General features: G+C 42.9%; 1 protein-coding gene across 1 annotated transcript in view; it reads right to left on the bottom strand.

Moving 5' to 3' along the window:
* Positions 1 to 873: 873 nt before the first annotated feature.
* YWHAZ (tyrosine 3-monooxygenase/tryptophan 5-monooxygenase activation protein zeta) overlaps positions 874 to 21,002 on the bottom strand; it is a 34,002-nt gene continuing 13,873 nt past the window's right edge. The window contains exons 2-5 of the mRNA XM_049773925.1: positions 6,221 to 6,344; positions 5,547 to 5,710; positions 5,376 to 5,471; positions 874 to 2,890 (exon numbers count right to left, since the gene is read on the bottom strand). Of these exons, the coding sequence (XP_049629882.1) occupies positions 2,831 to 2,890; positions 5,376 to 5,471; positions 5,547 to 5,710; positions 6,221 to 6,344 (444 nt within the window). The 3' untranslated portion in view covers positions 874 to 2,830. The remainder of the gene's footprint in view (positions 2,891 to 5,375; positions 5,472 to 5,546; positions 5,711 to 6,220; positions 6,345 to 21,002) is intronic.

Here is a 21,002-nt window from a genome sequence, read left to right as displayed (position 1 = left end):
CCGTACATTTTGTGGCCCTGCCCTAGAGGAATCTTTTTTTGTTTTGTTTTTAGTTGTTTGGGTCACACGTAACCACACCCCCCCAATGTTCAAGGCTTACTACTGACTTTGCACTCAAGGATCAACCCGACTTTGCCTCCTGCAGCCCCCAGGTAAATTGAGCTTGAGACCCTTGCTCTATACCCTTTCTTTAAAGAGCAGTTTAACAAAGTCACATTTTTAAGTCAACAACAGTTGCTCCAATCTCCAATGACAACTTTAAAGTGGAAATGTAATTTTAAACACAACATACACAATAGGGGTCTCTAAGTTTTCTACCATGCTCTACTAACAAAAGCAGACATGAATGAAGCCTGGATTGGGAACCATCAATGACATTTAAAATGGACCCAAAACTAATGCAATTATTCAATGTTGAGATCTACTATAGGCCACTAAAGGAAACGTGCTTAACAGCTAATATTAACGAGTTAATCACAATGTATTTCAAAATCAAATTGATTTAGTGGACAACTGATGCACATGATAAGCAGATGTGACAAGCTTTAGATCTTATGTTTAAGTTACTCGAGTGGGATCCAGCTCCTCAAACTTTATGTAACTCTTCTCAGCTATAAAACGAAATTTCCTGGTTTTGGCTCAGGAGTCAGGAGAAATAAGTAGAAAGAGATGCGCTGTTTTTTTTTTTCCAAAAGCATGAAAGATCTCCTTAAAAGACCCCAAGGCCTTCGTAGTACTGTTATACAAATGAAATGTTTGGACAATCATCCCTAAGTGCTGATACTTCCCCCAATTAATCTGAGGTCATAAGAAAACAAGCACAAAACAGTATTTGGAATTTGTTTCTCACCCTTATCACCAAGACTCACTGCCTCCCATCATCAATATTTATTGAGCATTTACAGTGTACTAGGCACAAAAGAACATACAGAAAACAATGTCCCTGCTCTTGAGGAGCTTACATTCTAAACGAAAAAAAAAAAAAATACACCTCTTTAAAATGTATTTTTGTTTGGTGTTTTCTGCAAGGTACTGAGGAAACAGTCAGTAGGGTGAGCTTTGGGAATAATTTAGCCCCATCATTATTTAAAGTGGAGGGGGTGGGGGAGTTGAAGGCAGACAATGACAGACCATCCAGGATAGGGCGAGTTTACAGGGAGATAAACACGATCTCGTCAACTAAGGAGAGATCTGCTGCGGTAATAGGAGGGGGGAAATAGTTCGTGGGATGCAAGCAAAGGAAAGCAGGGTATCCTTAGACACTGAGTGGAGCCAGAAAGATCATGCGGCCTTTTCTCCAAGTACACGGCCACCAAATAGGAATGGTTGGTGACAAGACAAAGGCTCAAAAAGGTAATCCTGTGCACCCCAAAACAGAGGGAATAAAGGATCAAGATTGAAGGCAGGCTTGGAAGAGTTATCAAGAAATTCTTAAAACAAAAGTGACCTGGAAGCACAAGACTTAGCTGATGCTACCCATTGTCGAGATGGGCCAGAACATTGTGGCCTCCTAGGTTAGAAAATCCCACACCAAAAACTGTAAATGGAACACATTACTTTTTCCAATGAGTCCCCTCTGTCCCTGAAAACAAAACAAAACAAGTCTCTTTTTCCTCAAGAGGGGTAGAATTATTATGGGACGTGGTTGGGAACAGTAGTAATATTAGTATTAGTAGTATTTTGTTACGATAAACTTTGTATTGAAACTTGGTAAAATCCCATTAGCTGCCAAAAGGGAATAGGAAATAATTTCCAAAAATGCACAATTTCCTTTAGAGAAGTTTCAGAACCGAGACTAATTTACATGAAAAGCTTGTAGAGAAAGTAGTTGAAAAGTCCATTCATAAAACTTTTATTCCACTTACATGAACTTAATACACGTGTTCTTAACAATTATGCTTGGATTGTTCATGAAAATTTCATAAGACATTAAACAAAGCTAGCCGTCATCTCAAGTTATTTCCCTGTTAACTATTTTTACAGCACATGCATGTTAGGCAAGTATCAAAAAAAAAAAAATCACAAAAGCAAAAAAAAAAAAAAAAAACCCTACAAAAGTTAAATACATTGAGTTTTGTTTGCTATGCTTGACATACATGAAGCCATGGATATCAAGCAATTCATTTTTACTGCATCTTTACTTGTACATTTGTTCTTAGGTTGCCTAAAACATTTAAATACAAATAAAATGTGTGTAGCAAAAATAATGAGAGCAAACAGCAGGTAACTTTACAAATAATGGAATGTGAACCGTTTCTGCCCTTATCCAGAGTAAATTGGGTCACAACTTTGTCTAGAGATACTTCTGCAGCTGGAGCAAGGGTGTGCAGAGGTTCAGCCACCCATAGACACACATGGTCCCACATGCAATATCCATGAGAGAATCGCGTTTTACTACAGCTCCAAACCTTAAAGTACCCATACGAACTACACTTGTGACTGGAACCAATTCTCCCTTTTAATTCCCCACCAGGACAAACCAATATGAAGGCAGTTTTCTTTGCTTACACATGGAAGCAGTTTTAACTCTGGCTCCCGTGAAGCCACAATGTACCAAAAGTACTATGCCAAACATTTATAACTTGTATAAAAATTCCACATCCCCATATTGGCCACCTTAAGATGAAAAACAGAGAACTCCCTAAATGTTAACTGGCTCTACTCCCCTAATAATAAACATAAAAACCACATGGGAAATATAGAAATTCAAATAGAAGTAACATAAACCTGTCATAAATCGTAAACAAAAAACTATTTGTGGGACAGCATGGATGACAAATGGTCTACTATGTAAGTTTTAGAATGAGGCAGACAAAAGTTGGAAGGCCGGTTAATTTTCCCCTCCTTCTCCTGCTTCAGCTTCATCGCCTTGGGTATCCGATGTCCACAACTGGAGAAAGAAGGAAAAGACTTCTCAGCACATTTCTGTTGGGAAGGGTTCGCAAGATCTATGCCAGCCAAGTACCAGAATGTAAAATATGACCCCTTTTTGAATGGAAAGGTTTTGTGAAAGTGAAAGCACTGGCCAGGAATGTAGGTCAGTGGCAGTGCTCATGCTCCTTCCAGTGTGTGGCGTTAGGTCAGACCCCTGGCACCGCTCCCCTCACCCATGCCCACACAGAGCAGTTCATGCCCCTCAAAAAGGGAAGGTCAGATAGCAGTTACTGTCTCCAGTTCTTCCTCTAGAACGAGAATGGTATCTCATTACTTCAAACATGCAAAAAAGTTCTCAAAATTAAAAACCAGGTACAAAATTTTCATTTGATAACATTTATTTAGTATTCTATCAGATTCCTAAGAAAAGCACCTGACATCGTTATTTGTTTGAGGGGCCATGCCCAGCAGTGCTCAGGGGCTACAGAACCAGGTGATGCCACAAAAGAAACCGTAGGTACCAGCATACAGAGCACGAGTGCCCAAAGCTTGTTGGATGCTCATACTTATACTTTGAAAAGTGATTCCAAGTGCTTCGTGATTATTTCAAAACTAAAACCTAATTGTTGAGAATACTTTAGGGGTTTTTTGGGTGGGGAGGGGAAAACCAAACCCAGCAGGGTTTACTCAGGGGTTACTCCTATCTCTGCACTCAGGAATCATTCCTGGCAGTGTTCAGGGGACCGACCATACGGGTCACTGGCGATCAAACTGGGTCGGGTTGCATGTAAGGCAAGCACCATACCACTGTGCTGGCTCTTTTGAAATTATTTTAGAACGTAGAACTGATTTACAGAAAATTAACAGAGAATAATAAAGCTGAAAGAGGAGCAATGTTATATGATCTCTAAAAGAAATTTCTATATTGGAGCCAGAGATACAGTACTATGGGCAGGGCATCTGTCTCACACACGGCAATACCGGGTTAGATCGCTGGCATCCCATAGAGCCTCCAGAACCTGTCAGGAATGACTCTTGAAATCAGAGTCAGAAGTAACTCGAGCACCCCCGAGAGAGATCTAAAATCCAAACCAGAAAACAAACAAACAAACAAACAAACACCCAAAAAAGCCTCTAAAGTTAATAAAACCCAATAGCAGTAGATTAAAAATCTTTATTCCCAGTCCTTTACCTGGCACCAAGCAATCTAAAAATCTTTTTTTATTTTGCCCTTTTTTTTTTTTTGGGGGGGGGGCATACTTGGTAATGCTCAGGGGTCAGTCCTGGCAGTCAGAGACCCTATGGGATATGCTGGGGATCAACCTTGGGTCAGGTCAGCTGCATGCAAGGCAAGTGCTCTATCCATGGTACTCAAGTGCCCTAGTCCTCTGACCCCAAAACAGTCAACTTCAAGTTTCAAGTCTATTTAAAGCTGGTAGGGCAGAGCTAGGCTAGGACACTGCCACGTGTGACCCAATAAAACCATTTTAAATGAATGGAAAAGACGATGGGACTAGAATCACATCAATAATATGTAGTATGTATATATTGTATATTTCCCAATTCAAATAAACAAAACCAAACCACAGAATCAGTGACCATGCAGCTGCTAAGGAGAGCTTGCCTTCCATGAGGCTGATCTGATGAGTTCAATCCCTGAGTATGGTTCCCAAACAAAAAATAAAACACCCCCCCAATTCAAGCATTATGTTGGCACCTGATTTCAAGTTATCAACACCCCCCGTATATATCAATATGGAGAAAACGTATAAGTCATTTAACTCTAAAATAGAAATAGAATTGGGGCCAGAGTGATAGCACAGAGGCATGGTATTTGTCTTGCATGCGCCTGACCCGGGATGAATGCAGATTTGATTCCCGGCATCCCTTCTGGTTCCCTGAACCTGCCAGGAGTGACTTCTGAGCACAAAGCCAGAAGTAACACTAACACTAGAGTGCCACTGAGTGTGGCCAAAAAATAAGAATAAAAATAAAAAAGAAATCGAATTAAACTAAAATGAAAAATAAAATGGTGATATGATTACAAGCCCTAGAAAAGAGAAACATACAAGAGCTATGTGTTGGGTCTGAAGCAATAGCACAAAGGTAGGGTGTTGGCCTTGCACGCAGCTGACCTAGGATAGGACCTGGGTTTGATCCCTAGCATCCCATACAGTCCCCTGAGCCTGCCGGGAGCAATTTCTGAGCACAGAGCCAGGGTAACCCGAGTACCACGGTTATGGACACCCCCACCCCCCAAGAGCTATGTATTTTCCTCACAGTTTTAACAGTATGTATTTTGTTTTTTCTTGATTTGGGGGTTTCTGTGGCTCATGTGGTACTCAGGACTAATGTGGGTTAGCTCTGAACACAGGAAGCTTCTTAATCACCACTGTACTGCCTTGTTGGCCTACAGATGGTGTATTAAGACAGACCAGAAATCTTTGTCTATAAAGCCATTCCAGCCTTATCAACCATTGAAGATTGCCACATGGACTTACTGTCAAGTTGTCTCTCAGTAACTGCATTATTAGCGTGCTGTCTTTGTAGGATTCTTCACTTAATGTATCAAGCTCAGCAATGGCTTCATCAAAAGCCTAGGATGAAAAGCATGTTTCAGAGCTCAAGTAACAAGAATTTCCAAGTTCATAACTAAGTGGCAATATACATACTGTCTTTGCAAGAGAGCAGGCTTTCTCCGGGGAGTTCAGAATCTCGTAATAGAACACAGAGAAGTTAAGGGCCAGACCCAATCTGATGGGATGTGTTGGCTGCATTTCCTTTTTACTGATTTCAAAAGCTTCTTGGTACGCTTGTTGTGACTGATCCACAATTCCTGGATGATGAGACAAAACAAAATGTACTTATTTTGGGTCTGCACTACACCCTAAACCCTCGAATCAAATATTTTATATGCAACAATATCCCCTGAAATACTAAGTTGTGCCAACTGTTACTGAGTGTGAGGCTAATATAACAAAGCAGCTTTTTGTGGAATAATATCACTAAGCCACTGGTCACCACTTTAAAATTTACTATTATTCTTGTTACTATTTGGGGTTTTTGAAAGAGCCATACCTGGCTATACTCAGGGAACCACATATAGTACTGGTGGCCACATCCAAGCAGCCTCCAGTCCATCTTGTATTTGAAATTAGTTTGTACTGAGGGCGACACTTGGTTACTTCCCTATGCCCAATATCTTCCTATTCCCTGCAGCATGTTTTAAGCAGCAATTTTTAGGCAATAGATAGCAATTTGCCATTGCTGACTCAAAATTTCTCTCAATCCAGATTTAAGAATCCTCTCCACACCCCATTACTCCAAACCACTCCACCCAACATACCTTTCTTGTCGTCACCAGCAGCAACTTCTGCCAAGTAACGGTAGTAGTCCCCTTTCATTTTCAAATAGAAGACTTTGCTCTCAGGTTGTGAAGCATTGGGAATCAAAAACTTTTCCAAAAGAGACTTTGGGAAGAAAGAAAGTGAAGTCCCAATAAGAATGTTACATTTATAAAATAATCCTCATTTCTGAGAGCCCACCAATCCTAATTTCTAAAAACCCATATGCAGACATTGCATTGGGGATCAAAAACTTTTCCAAAAGAGACTTTGGGAAGAAAGAAATTGAAGTCCCAATAAGAATGTTACATTTATAAAATAATCCTCATTTCTGAGAGCCCACCAATCCTAATTTCTAAAAACCTATATGCAGACATTGCAAAACAACACACACACACACACACACACACACACACACACACACACACACACACACACACACACAGTTGTATGAGTCACAAAAATGAGAGATCGGGCCCGGAGAGATAGCACAGTGGCGTTTGCCTTGCAAGCAGCCAATCCAGGACCAAAGGTGGTTGGTTTGAATCCCGGTGTCTCATATGGTCCCCCGTGCCTGCCAGGAGCTATTTCTGAGCAGACAGCCAGGAGTAACCCCTGAGCACCGCCGGGTGTGGCTCAAAAACCAAAAAAAAAACAAAAACAAAAAAAAAAAAAAAGAGAGAGAGAGAAAGATCAAGATCACTAAGTTTTTCTACCTAGATGGCAAACTTTCCATTTTCAAGGAAGTCAAGACATGAAAATGGGAAAGAGGGAGGCGATGATGTTCTGGTTCATGCTGGAGGAATAAGGACTGATCAGAAACCGGTGCTGTGGGACTGCCAGTGCCCATTCCAGAAGACACAGAACAAAAGTAATTTCATCCAGGGGCCAAGAGTACAGCGCAGGGGCAGAGCTCAAGCGCTATGTAGTATAGGAAATAAGCACGTACACGGAAACAAATTTATTTTTAAGACCACTATTCAAGTAACAGCTCACAGAAGGTAAAGAAAGTAATTTCAGGTTTTGTTTTCCCAAATAAACCAAGACAAAAGGATTTTCTCCTGCAAGATACATGTCCACATAATTAAAACCTTCGTCTCACAACTATCTATAACCATAAATTATAACTGATTTAAATTCCAAAATTAAAACAATTATATTCTCTAATACAATTCAACCAACACTGATCACTATGTTAGGCAAAGAAAGTGCAAAAACCAGTGAATCTTTTCTTTCTTTTTTTTTTTTTTTTTTTTGGTTTTTGGGCCACACCCGGTGACGCTCAGGGGTTACTCCTGGCTATGTGCTCAGAAGTCACTCCTGGCTTGGGGGACCATATGGGACGCCGGGGGATCGAACCGCGGTCCGTCCTAGGCTAGCGCAGGCAAGGCAGGCACCTTACCTCTAGCGCCACCGCCCGGCCCCCGAATCTTTTCTTAAAGGAAAGATGAATTCCAGTAGAATTAGGCAAAAACTCAAAATTAAGAAGTTCACAACTCCCACACCCACTTCCTCTAAATACATCCTGAAAGTATCAAGGGAAAGCCCATTCAAACTGGTGGAGCCCAAACTGAGTAAACTGGGCTCGGGGGCTTTTGGGCCACACCCCGCAAGTGCTTACTGCCACCCATGTGTACCCATGTGCTTCGAACCTTTTGACTCTCTCTTGCCCAAGTCAACTGCTTCAAGATGAGTCAAGTCTTTTAGACCATTGATCAATATAGAAAAGTTTGAAACTGCCTTTACAGAATTAATAACATAGGTAACCATGTTGGCATAGGAACAAAACTGTATTATTGAAGCTTTAACCCAGCCTCCAAACACTTTTTAAAATTTTCTGGGCATCCTGAAACTGCCCACATGTCCCTTCACCACGGGACTACCTCCAGTCTATAGCTTCCCTGCACTTTTTTCTAGCTTACTGATACTAAGGGGCCAAAATGATAGGACAGCAAGGAGAGCCCTTGCCTTGCATGCAGTCAACATGAGTTCAATCCCTGGCACCCCATCTGGTACCCAAGGCACTGGCAGTATGAATTCCTGAGTGCAGAGCCAGGAGTAAGCCCTGAGTACCACCGATGTGACCCCCCAAAAAACAATAATAAAAGATGCTCAGATCTACTGGACCGCATTATAGAAATAATAACTGGTATCCATCTCCAATTTCAAAGACCCCTCTGCTTATAAATAAATGTTGTAATTTTAAACTTTTTTTTTTTGCCACATTCGGCTTGGGGGACCATATGGGGCGCCCGGGAGCTAGCCGTGTGCTATTGCTCCGGCCCTATCCTTTTTAAAATTGTATGTTAACACAAAAATGCACCATTGATTTGACCATGGCAGATGATCTGCTTGTGCACACGTACATACATACGCATCAATGCCTTTGGAACAAGTCTAGATCTTAACGACAGTAGTTCACTCTGAAGGGTAAAGTTAAGAAAAGGTGTGATATGGTTGATAAGGAAAACTAACCTCAAATGAAATGAGCCCCCTTCAAATTTTAAGGGTTTGGGGCCACAGCTAGCAGTGTTCGAGGTTACTTCCTGGCTCCGTGTTCAGAAATTACTCCTGGCAAGCTCGAAGGACCGCTGGGGATTGAACTCGGGTTAACCACGTGCAAGGCGATGCCCTACCACCCACTATGCTATTGCTCCTGCCCCCAAATTTAAAAAAAATGTCCTATATATAGGGGCCAGAGCAGTGGCACAAGGGGTAACGCATTCCATATGGTTCCCCAAGCCAGGAGTGATTTCTAAGCACATAGACAGGAGTAACCCCTGAGGGTCACCAGGTGTGGCCCAAAAACAAAACAAAACAAAACAAAATCCTATACACAATTCAATTGTCAACTGTGGTGCATTGCTTCACATATTTAAGATTATACTAAGAACATTTTCATAAAGGATAGCGGACAAAAACCAAATTTACCTCTTAGGCATTCCTATCGTAACTTTTTAAAAGGGGCCAAACAGTAAAGTCAGTCTTTTATTTTTTTTGTTTGTTTTTTGGGTCACACCCAGCTCCTGACTCTGTGCTCAGAAATCATTCCTGGCTTGGGGAACCATATGGGACACCAAGGATAGAACCCAGGTCCATCTTGGGTTATCCATGTGCAAGGCAAATGCCCTACCGCTGTCCTTTTTGATTGCTCCAACCAATTTCTATATTCACTTAATTACCAAATACTTCAATGCTGGTATACTAGGCAGTGAGTATATGGTGGTGAACAGAAAAGTCAAAGTCTATGGGCAAGTGCTTTAGTAGGGATGAAAGTCACATTGCTGGTGATGCTTTTCACTCCTCAGTGACCTACTCACCCTAGTGCATGCAAAGATGAAGGCAGGATAATTCACTGAACTAAGCATCAAGTACTTCTGCAGAAATTGTTCAGATTGAGGGTCAGTAACTGTCCCAAGGAGGAGCAGTGTATTTTTTGAGTAGTAAGTAACTTCGTTGCACTAAAAGCATTTATTTCAGACCTGCATTAAGTCATCCTGAGAATTAAAACTTTATTTTTCAGACACCTTTTTATGTGATGAACACTTACTAATAATATAACATCTTACTGAAATACAGTAACTTCAAAACTATTAACTGGAATTTAGGGATTGGCTAATAGTTCAAATTCACCACCCTCTACACAGATGACAGAAGGCCAGACCAGGAGGGCTGCTGTTCGCTCCAAGTAGACCAACGACAGCATGTCAACAGTGGCAAGTATCTGGTGAAAGAAATGCTAATTACCCAAAACGGGTAGCATGGGGCCAGAGAGGTAGTCCAAGGGATAAGGGTGCCATATATATATATAAGGTCTATTGAAGAAGACCTTCTTCTTCTAAGCCCTGCCAAGAGTGATCCCTGAGCACAGCAAGTATAGCCCCAAAACAAAACTGACAAACCCATCCAACTATATACACTAAATAAGTTATTTGTGTTTAACTATACTTAAAAAAAAATAAGCTACTAAAAATAAGAGATGGAGATATGACTCAGTGGTAAGAGAGCTTGGATCAATCCCGGCATCACACAGAAATCAGGAACATCCCTTTGAAACTAGAGTCCAGGGAAGAGAACTCTCAACGGGCTGCAGCACAAACTTTACATGCAGGAGTTCCAGGTTTGATTCCAAGCACTAAATAGTGCCCCCAAAACTATCATAAACCCCTAGCTCCTTCCATCCCCCAAACTCCAAAAGCTGAGAGGCAGCCTAGAGCCTGGTTGGGCATGATATAAAAAATAAAATCAATTAAGGGTGTGATTCAGAGCTAGAGCACTTGTCTTTACACTCAAGGGTCTGGGCTGGTTCCCAGCACCACAAAATAAAGAACTATATTTTGACTATCAAATATTCTGTTGATAGGAAGCTAAACCACAAAGGAATGGTGAGTTGACATGACACTCACACCACTTTTTTTTTTGGTTTTTGGGTCACACCTAGAGGCGCTCAGAGGTTATTCCTGGTTCTACATGCTCAGAAATCGCTCCTGGCAGGTTCAGGGGACCATATGGGATGCCGGAATTTGAACCACTGTCCTTCTACATGCAAGGAAAATGCCCTACCTCCACGCTGTCTCTCTGCCCACCCCCTTGCTATTTGTTCTTACACCACTTCTCTGGTTCCACTCATGTGCCAGAAAATAAGACTAAGACTAGTGAAAATTAAGAGGCAGATTTCTGCTCAGAATGAAAAAAGTTACTGAGGTAAAAACTGGTCTAACCCAAGTCAGAAAGTGAGCTCCACTCTATCAAATGAAAAACATGAAGAGTTGATGAGACAAACCAAGAGAGCTGATGCTACTGTGAGGCATGTTAATTGGCCAGTGTTAAAAATAGAAATGTCAGGGCTGGAGAGATAGCATGGATGCAAGGTGTTTGCCTCGCATGCAGAACGACAGTGGTTCGAAGCCCCGCATCCCATATGGTTCCCCGAGTATGCCAGGAGCAATTTCTAAACATAAAGCCAGGAGTAACCCCTGAGCGCTACCGGGTGTGATTCAAAAGCAAAACAAACAAACAAACAAAAAAGGTGCTTGTTTTGCATACGGGTGACTTGGTTTCAATCCTTAACACTTCATATGGTCACCAGAGTTGTGACCCCTGAGCACAGAGAGAGGAGTAACAGTGAAAATTGAGTCTCCAATGTTGAGAATCCTGTGGAAATGTTCCTGAATTTAAAACATTCTCAGTGTATCAAAGGGGAAAAGTTCAGTATACATTTGATGATTTGACTTGCATGTGAGACTAGGGATTTGATTCCCAGAACCAGAAAGCAACACATTTACGTTATTTCTTCTGGACCAGCGGCATTCAAGGCACTTAAGTACCTTAAGCCTTGCACTAGTTCTCCGTCCCTCACGATTTAAGCATGCTTTTTGCTGCTATCCACTGTCTTCTGAAAACATCAGTGAGGAGAGAGGACAGAGTCCCAAGAGAGAACAAGATAAAGTGTTTGCCTTACAGGTGGCTGACCCAGTTTAGAGCTCTGGCATGTTTCCCGAAATATATGAGATAACATGGTGAATCTTTTCAAAATTCCTAAGATTAATTTTTTGGATTACAGAGTATAATAGGGAGGGCACTTGCTTTGCACATAGCCAACCCAGGTCTGATCCCTGGCATCCCCTAAGGTAGGGGTCTCAAACTCAATTTACCTGGGGGCCGCAGGAGGCAAAGTCGGGGTGAGGCAGGGCCGCATAAGGGATTTCACAAAAAAAAAAAAAAAAAAAAAGTCCTCAAACGTCATTATTAACAGTTTTTAATTATTTCTTCTGAACATGAATAGAACATTGAGTGAAGATCATGAACAGTTCTTCTGAGCATGGCATCTTTTGCCTATTCCTTGCTGCCAGAGACTTGACAGCGCTTCTTCTTACAAATCTGAACCACATTTGGCTTTAGAGAGGAAGCAGTTGAGACCCTCAGTATGGCTTGAAGATGATCATCATTAAGTCTAGACCTGTACTTTGACTTATTGAAGTTCAACGTGGAGAATAACTTTTCACACAAATATGTGCTCCCAAAAAGGCACCTGGTGCGCTTGAACATTCGGGAAAGCTCAGGGAAGCTGGGGGGCAATTCTCTCAAAAACTGCACATACATGTCTGCTTTTCCACTAATCTCCCTGAACTTGGCTTTGAGATCAGAGTTGCATTGCAGGTCAATGAGCTCCATTTGAAGCACAGGAGGGGCATCTTGCACATCAAAGGAAAAGGGGTCCACAAAAATTTGGAAAGTGGCTCTGTGCTTTTTGAAGTCTGCAAATCTGTGATCAAATTCCTTCTCTAGCTTAAAAATAGCATCAACATATTTCTCACCACTGAATGGTATGCCTTCACCCACAAGTTCCTTGCATGCTGGGAAATGGCAAAGGTTTGTCTGAGAGAGCTGGGATTTCCATAACACAAGTTTTGTGGAGAATGCTCTCACGTTGTCATAGGCAGCATTGATAAGCTGCCCCGGGCCTTGTAACATCTTTGTTAGTACATTCAGCTTATGTGTGATGTCAACAAGAAAAGCTAAGTCCATGAGCCATTTGTGATGACTCAACTCAGAAACAGCATTTCCATCCTTCTCCACGAAGGCTTTCACCACTTCTCTCAACTCAAAAAATCTTTTCAGGACATTTCCCCTGCTGAGCCAACATACCTGGGTGAAATAGAGCACATCTCCATATTCTGACTCCATTTCCTCGAAAAAAGCACGGAACCTCCTGTGCTTTAAGGCCCTGGATCTGATTTGGTTGATGCATTTCAAACACCAGACATAACATTGTCACATGGCAGGCATTTACTGCAAAGGGCCTGCTGATGGATAATGCAGTGAAGAGCAATGGCCTTCTCTATACCCTCCTCTTCAAGTTTTTTTTTGAACAAGTGCCACCAGTGCATTTTTCCTCCCTGTCATCGATGGTGCTCCATTGATTATTATTCCAACAAACCTCTTCCATGGCAAACCTGCATTCTCTCTCTCTCTCTCTTTTTTTTTTTTTGGTTTTTGGGCCACACCCGGTGACGCTCAAGGGTTACTCCTGGCTATGCGCTCAGAAGTCGCTCCTGTCTTGGGGGACCATATGGGATGCTGGGGGATCAAACCGCGGTCCGTCCTAGGCGAGCACAGGCAAGGCAGGTACCTTACCTCTAGCGCCACAGCGCAGGCCCAAACCTGCATTCTCTCTTTTTTTTTTTTTTTTTTTTTTGTGGTTTTTGGGTCACACCCGGCAGTGCTCAGGGGTTACTCCTGGCTCCATGCTCAGAAATTGCTCCTGGCAGGCACGGGGGGACCATATGGGACGCCGGGATTCAAACTGATGACCTTCTGCATGAAAGGCAAACGCCTTACCTCCATGCTATCTCTCCGGCCCCCAAACCTGCATTCTCAATGGCATCACACAGATGTCAAAATATCTCATAGCAGTGGCCTGGCATTGCATTGGAATTATTGTGAGCAGCTCCTCTGTCAATTCGAAATTGCAATCAACACCACGGACATAAATTGTGAGCTGCACAGTGTCTGTTATATCTGTGCCCTCGTCAAGAGCAACTGAGTATGCATCAAAACATTTGGCTTTCTCACAGTTGATGATAAATGTCACTTGAAATGCACTCTGCCATGGTGTTGGCAGAAAGGCTGATTTTGCTAAACTGACTTTTCTTTTCCGGATAATACTTGCAGCCTGTAACATGCATTTTTTAACAAAACTCTCCTTCTGCGAATGGTTTCCCTGCCTTAGCAATCATCTCACTAACCATGTAACTAGCTTTGACTGATGCAACATTCTCTTTGGTTGCTTTCTTGAAGAAATCTTGTTGCCTCATTAGACATGTTTAAGACTGGCAACCCGCTTGGCTCTCTCATTTCCTTGATATTTTGCACATTCCTCAGCATGTTTAGTTGAATAATGACGTTTCAAGTTGTATTCCTTGTGCACTGCAACTTTCTCTGAGCAAATAAGACATGTGGGGATGCCCCTATGCTCAACAAAGAAATACTGCGCCTCCCACTTTTCCTGAAATTGTCTGTGCTCGTCATTAATCTTTCTCTTCACTGCAGGCTTTGATGAAGTCATGATAAAGGTATGACAAAACCTAATTCTGTAATAAACTTCTTTTTTTTTTTGGTTTTGGGCCACACCCGCCATTGCTCAGGGGTTACTCCTGGCTGTCTGCTCAGAAATAGCTCCTGGCAGGCACGGGGGACCATTTGGGATGCCGGGATTCGAACCAACCACCTTTGGTCCTGGATCGGCTGCTTGCAAGGCAAACGCCGCTGTGCTATCTCTTCGGGCCCTGTAATAAACTTCTTTCCCTTCTCTTCCTTAGGCCTCTGATAATGCAAGGGACAGCGGGCAAGAGCAGCGGAAATGACGTCTGCACTAGGCGCACAGTATACGCGATTATTCACTTACTGAATATTCGCAATAAAAATTGCATTAGTAAGAAAAAAATCGCATTAAACATTTGCATACCCCGAACGGAACTGCTCGGGATATGTGAATGTTTAATTCGATTTTTTTTCTTACTAATGCGATTTTTATTGCGTTTATGCGGTAAGCGAATACTGCAATATTTGGAAGCTGGCCACAGGCCACAAAATGTTGTACGGAGTTTGAGACCCCTGCCCTAAGGTCTGTAAGCACCATCAGGAATGATCCTCAAGTACAGAAACAGGAGTAACTGCTGAACATCACTGGGTGTGAGTTCCCCCAGCCCCTCAGCTAACTAAACAAGCTTACTAGTTTATTGCGTACTAATTGGATCACTTTGATATGGCTCTGAAATCTCCCTGGTCTCAGTTTAATCGCCTTTAAAAGGGGGACACAGTAATAACCAGAACATGCAAGGCTGTTGTGAGAATCAAATATGATTTAATGCATAGAAAATTGAACAGAGTAAAAATGCTATCATCCCTTAAGAGAAAAGTGAGATTTGAACCACATGTCAACTTTTTTTAATTCCATAAAGTACTGACACCTAAGCCAATCAACCCAATCACTACACCAATATTCATACTACAGTTAACTTTAAAACGATGCTTAACTAACTAACCTGACCCACAACTCTATGAGAAACGTACAAAGTACTTACATTTAAATGTTATTCCTTGGGTACTTTCTCCTAATGAGGTACACTTTTCTAGAAAGAGCAAGATGACTACTAATAGCAAATAATCCATTTCTAAGGTTTTGTTGTTTTTGCCCCCCCTTTTGGTTTTTGGGTCATACCCGGCAGCGCTCAGGGGTTCCTCCTGGCTTCGCGCTTAGAAATCACACCTGGCAGGCTAGGGGGACCATATGGGATGCCGGGATTCAAACCACCGTCCTTCAGCATGTGAGGCAAATGCCCTGCCTCCATGCTATCTCTCCACCCACCCCCTTTTTTGAGGCAGGCTGGCAGTGGCTTTGGTGGTGGGTTTGCTCCAATCCCCAGCAGCGATCAGGGCTTACTCAAGGGCCACTCTTTAGGCGTATTTGGGAGACCTTATGTTTAGTGCCAGAGATTGGGCAAATAAAGGCCACACATAAAGCAAGTACCTCAATTCTTGCTCAAGTTTCTCCAGATCCATGTTTAAGTCTTAACATTCTTTTCCTATTCAGTAAAAATTTTTAGAAAGCTGTCAAGATTAAGGCAGTAAGTACAAGTTTCCCCAGAACCTGCAATCTCACTTCAAACCTTGATTCTTTTTTTTTTTTTTTTACTAATTATAACTGTAGCTTTTCTTTGAAACAAGTTCATATTTGTCAGAAAATAGTATAGCTTATCAGTTTACCATTATCTTAAGCAAAATGTTCCAGGAAATAAAAGAGCTCAGTCAGTTTATATATTCTAATATTTCTAGTCTCAAAGAACATTAAACATCAAGTCATCAATATATGGTATGTTAAAATGTATTAAAAATATATTTACCACTTCAAGGGTTATTTTTTGTAGGGGTGAAAATTTGGATCATACCTGAATATGCACTCAGAAAATAATCCCGGGGGCTGGAGAGATAGAATGGAGGTAAGGCATTTACCTCTCATGCAGAAGGTTGGTGGTTCAAATCCCGGCATCCCATATGGTCCCGAGCCTGCCAGGAGCGATTTCTGAGCATAGAGCCAGGAGTAACCCCTGAGCACTGCCAGGTGTGATCCAAAAACCACAAAAAAAAGAAAAAGAAAGAAAGAAAAGAAAAGAAAAAGAAAGAAAATAATCCTGGGGCTGGGGCTGGGGCTGGGGCTAGGGCTAGAGCGGTGGTGCAAGCAGTAAGGCATCTGCCTTGCCCGTGCTAGCCTAGGATGGACCGTGGTTCGATCCCCCAGCGTCCCATATGGTCCCCAAGCCAGGAGTAACCCCTGAGTATCACGGGTGTGGCCCAAAAAAGGGGAAAATAATCCTGGCAGTGCTCAAAGACCATATTGGAAGCTGGGATTGAAACCAAAACAGGCATGTGCTAGACCAGCACAGTACCCACTGTACTATCTTGCCAGCCCCTAAGGTCTAATATTAAGCCAACTGAGATGTGGGGGTGCTGAGGTAGTCCCAAGAAGTGCTCAGGGGGTCTAGGGCCACTCCTCACAACACTAGGTTGACTGGGCTGGATGGTTCAGTGAAAGGGACCCTGAAGTGCCAGGGACCATCAATGCCAGAGGGTGGCTGTGGTGCTAACATTTAGTTCACAGAACCAGATCCAGATGCACAGCAGCCTAGTGCTAGCTCTTGGCCTCTGTTGGCCTCAGTTACTAGTCACAGGAACCAACAATTTTAGATCCCACTACTTTTACATCAGTGCTACATACTATTCCAGTGACAAATCATTAGGACTATACAGTATTGCTATGAAATAATTGTGACCTTATGGACCACATTCCCCCCACCTTTAAAGGGGACTCCTACTAGACTTCCTAGAGGTCTGCAGGTATTTTTTATTTTTTATTTTTTTGGTTTTTGGGCCACACCCAGCTGTGCTCAGGGGTTACTCCTGGCTATCTGCTCAGAAATAGCTCCTGGCAGGCACGGGGGACCCTATGGGACGCCGGGATTCGAACCAGCCACCTTAGGTCCTGGGTTGGCTGCTTGCAAGGCAAACGCCACTGTGCTATCTCTCCAACCCCCCAAAAATTTTTAAGAATTTGATTTGTGGGGCTGGAGCGATAGTGCAGTGGTAGGGTGTTTGCCTTGCACGTGGCTGATCCAGGATGGACTGGGTTCAATTCCTGGGGTCCCATATGGTTCCCCAAAGCCATGAGCAATTTCTGAGCGTATAGCCAGGAATAAGCACCGGGTGTGGCCCCACAAGAGAAAAAAGAATTTGGTTTGTAACTTGTGCCAAATATCATCCACCTCTCAATAATTACCTCTCATCATAGGTTCTACTTCACACTTGCATTTTTGATAATGCTATTATAAGTAAAGCATTTTTGACTAAGAAACAAAACCCATCTAATCTGTCAACAAACTAGTCCTCACTAGGACTCCCTCACTGGGAGGTGGTTCAAACATATAAAGCATGGAAGGCCTGAGTTTGATCTTGTAGGCCTGGACCCCAGCACCAAACCTTCACATGGTTTCACATGGGGATGGTTCCTATAAAGGAAAAGGTCCAGGTTGTAGCCCACTTGGTAGAGCACAAAAAGCGAACTAGCTCAACTATCGTAGGGGTTAGAGCAACAGTACAGCAGGTAGGGTGTTCTCACACGGGGCCAGCCTAGGTTCAACCCCAGCACCCCAGATGGTCCCCCATGCACCTCCAGGAGTGGTTCCTGAGGGCAGACAGGAATTATCCCTAACCACTGCCGGGTGTGGGCCCAAAACAAAATAAATTGTTGATATTATGCTACATAATGATAGTGACTTTAAAGCACACTATGTGTGTGTGGATGTACAAATGTACAAATTGGACTAGGTCTGATCTCAGTCTGTATTCTTCAACGATAAGAGCCATTTCCACAGACACAGCGAATCCCAAGGATCACAAAATGGCAAATCAAGAGCACAGCACCTTTGAGAATTTTTTTTTTTTTTTTTTTGGTTTTTGGGCCACACTGGCGGCGCTCAAGGGTTACTCCTGGTTCTGTGCTCAGAAATCGCTCTGGCAAGCTTGGGGGGTCATATGGGATGTCAGGAATCAAACCTGGGTCCATCCTGGGTCAGCAGCATGCAAGGCAAAGAAACACTCTACTGCTATGCTATTTGAGAAGGTAATACTTTTTCCTCTTTATATCCTATGCCACAGAGCATCTAATTAACCAAAGCAATTTTAAAATAAAATAAAATTTTAATTCTGTACCTCTAACTTTTCACATACATATGTATTCCTAACCTACTTCAAAACTCTTTAAAGGGGTCAGTGTTATAGTACAGTGGGGAAGGTGCTTGACTTGCATGCAGCTGCCTGGGTTCAACCTTCAGCATCCTATAGGGTCCCCAAGCCTGTCAGGAGTGACTCCCTGAGCATTGCCTGCTGTGGCCCAATACAATTTTTAAAAACATGTTTTATATTCAATCCCCAGATAGGATAATCTAAGAAATGGTTTGAACAGCTTCCTTTAAAAAAAATGTTAAGAGGGGCTGGAGTGATAGCACAGCAGTAGGGCATTTGCCTTGCACAATGCCAACCGAGGATGGACCCAGGTTTGATTCCCAGCATCCCGCATGGTCCCTGCCCCACCCCACCCCCCAGGAGAGATTTCTGAGCACAGAGCCAGGAGTTACCTGTAGGGGGGTGACTACATCCAGTGGTACTCGTGGCATACTCCTGACTTTGCAATCTGGAGGGCTCAGGACCATGCATCGGGTGCCAGGGCCTGAATCCAGGCTAGATGTGTGCAAAGCAAGCATCTACCCCACAGTACTAGTGGTCCAGTTCAGCTGCTCTGAAGAGCTAAGAAACTACTCCAAGAAGTGACTTAGTGCTGTTCTAAGTACACTCATTAAGAAACAGCAGTCACCCCGTAGTTTCCACCTTAGTCTGTGGTGTGAAAGGTTGACAAAATCTTCATGTGCTCCCAGAATCCCGTCTAGGCTCCAGATTCTAAGCAATGACCCTGGAAGACAGCAGTTAAAAAGATGGGGGTATGGTGCTGGAGCAATAGCACAGCGGCAGACCTGGGTCAGATCCAGGTTTGATCCTCAGCATCCCATATGGTCCCCAGAGCCTGCCAGGGGTGATTTTTGGATTTCTGAACACAGAGCCAGGAGTAACCCCTGAGCGGGTGTGGGAGTGGGGATGAAGAGATGAGGTGGCTAACAGAAGACTGCCATCGAGAGAAGTGACAGGAACCAAAGTGAAAAGATACCAAAGCAATGGCTAAATCTCATTTGACCTTGTTTTCACTAAAGCATTACTTTCAAAGTCTCATTTCCAACCTTTATCCCTGGAAAGCCACAACATATTTTGTAACTTCTTAAGTCTGAAAAATTGGTCAAGTTAGGCTTAAGTATACATGACAATGAAGTGCAAAGCGTAAGCCTGATCCGAATTCTGAGTCAGAAACAGAGTACAGTGACATAACTTATAAATAAGTTTCATAAATTAGTATAAAACAGACCACTTCAAGACATCAATGTTTACACTGCGGGGGACTGGAGTTAGCATAGGGTTGAGCCACTTGCCTTGCATGTAATCAACCCCAGCTTCATCCCTGATAATGTCTCTGGTTTCCCCAACACCACAGGAGTGACCTAACAGAGCCAGAAATAGCCTCAGTGTAACTCCAAGAACTGATGCTTCCCTGACCAGAAAATAGTTCACTGAGGGGCTGGAGAGATAGCATGGAGGTAGAGCATTTGCCTTGCATGCAGAAGGATGGTGGTTCAAATCCTGGCATCCCATATGGCCCCGTTCCCCCCCCCCCCAGCCTACCAGGAGCGATTTCTGAGCCTAGAGCTAGGAGTAACCTCTGAGTGCTACCCAAAAAACCCCCCAAAAACCAACCAAACAAAAGTACACTGTGATTATTATGCAACATTAATATTTAGTAATCAAGTAAAGAATATAATGAAGCTTTATCTCTTTCTTCAATTTGAAATTACAAGATAATTAAGTTTTTAAAAGTAATTACTTAGGGACTGGAGAGATAGCATGGAGGTAAGGCATTTATTTGCCTTGCATGCCGAAGGACGGTGGTTCGAAGCCCGGCATCCCATAAGGTCCCCGGAGCCTGGCAGGAGCGATTTTTGAGCATAGAGCCAAGAGTAACCCCAGAGTGCTGCCGGCTGTGACCCCAAAACCAAAACCAAAACCAAAACCAAAAAAAAAAAGTAATTATTTAGAAAGAGTCTATTGTTCGTTATTCTCCCTTTAATTGAAAAACAGTATCACCTCCCACCCACTTTTGGAAAATGGCATTACCGTTAAATTCTGCTGTCACCAAACCCTTTCTATACTTATCTATTTTCCTAATTTCCCATTTTCATCTAATAGTAAAAATTAGAAGCAACAGAACAAAAACAAGTTATACATCTGTAGATAAAAACAGAAGGTGTGGGGCCGGAGAGATAGCATGGAGGTAAGGCGTTTGCCTCTCATGCAGGAGGTCATCGGTTCGAATCCGGGCGTCCCATATGGTCCTCCCGTGCCTGCCAGGAGCAATTTCTGAGCCTGGAGCCAGGAATAATCCCTGAGCACTGCCGGGTGTGACCCAAAAACCACAAAAAACAAACAAACAAAAAAAAAAAAAAACAGAAGGTGTGAAGTGACTGGTAAGCATGCCTTGCATGGACTAGACTCGAGAAAAACCCCAGAACTTCATGACCCCAAACAAGTTCTATCAGTCTCATACAACTGAGCTCAGGAGCTCAGGAT

This window comes from Suncus etruscus, chromosome 5 (assembly GCF_024139225.1).
Source record: "Suncus etruscus isolate mSunEtr1 chromosome 5, mSunEtr1.pri.cur, whole genome shotgun sequence".
NCBI classification, from domain to species: Eukaryota; Metazoa; Chordata; class Mammalia; order Eulipotyphla; family Soricidae; genus Suncus; species Suncus etruscus.
The sequence above is the reverse complement of the archived record's forward strand: the minus strand, read 5'-3'. Positions and strand labels throughout refer to the sequence as shown.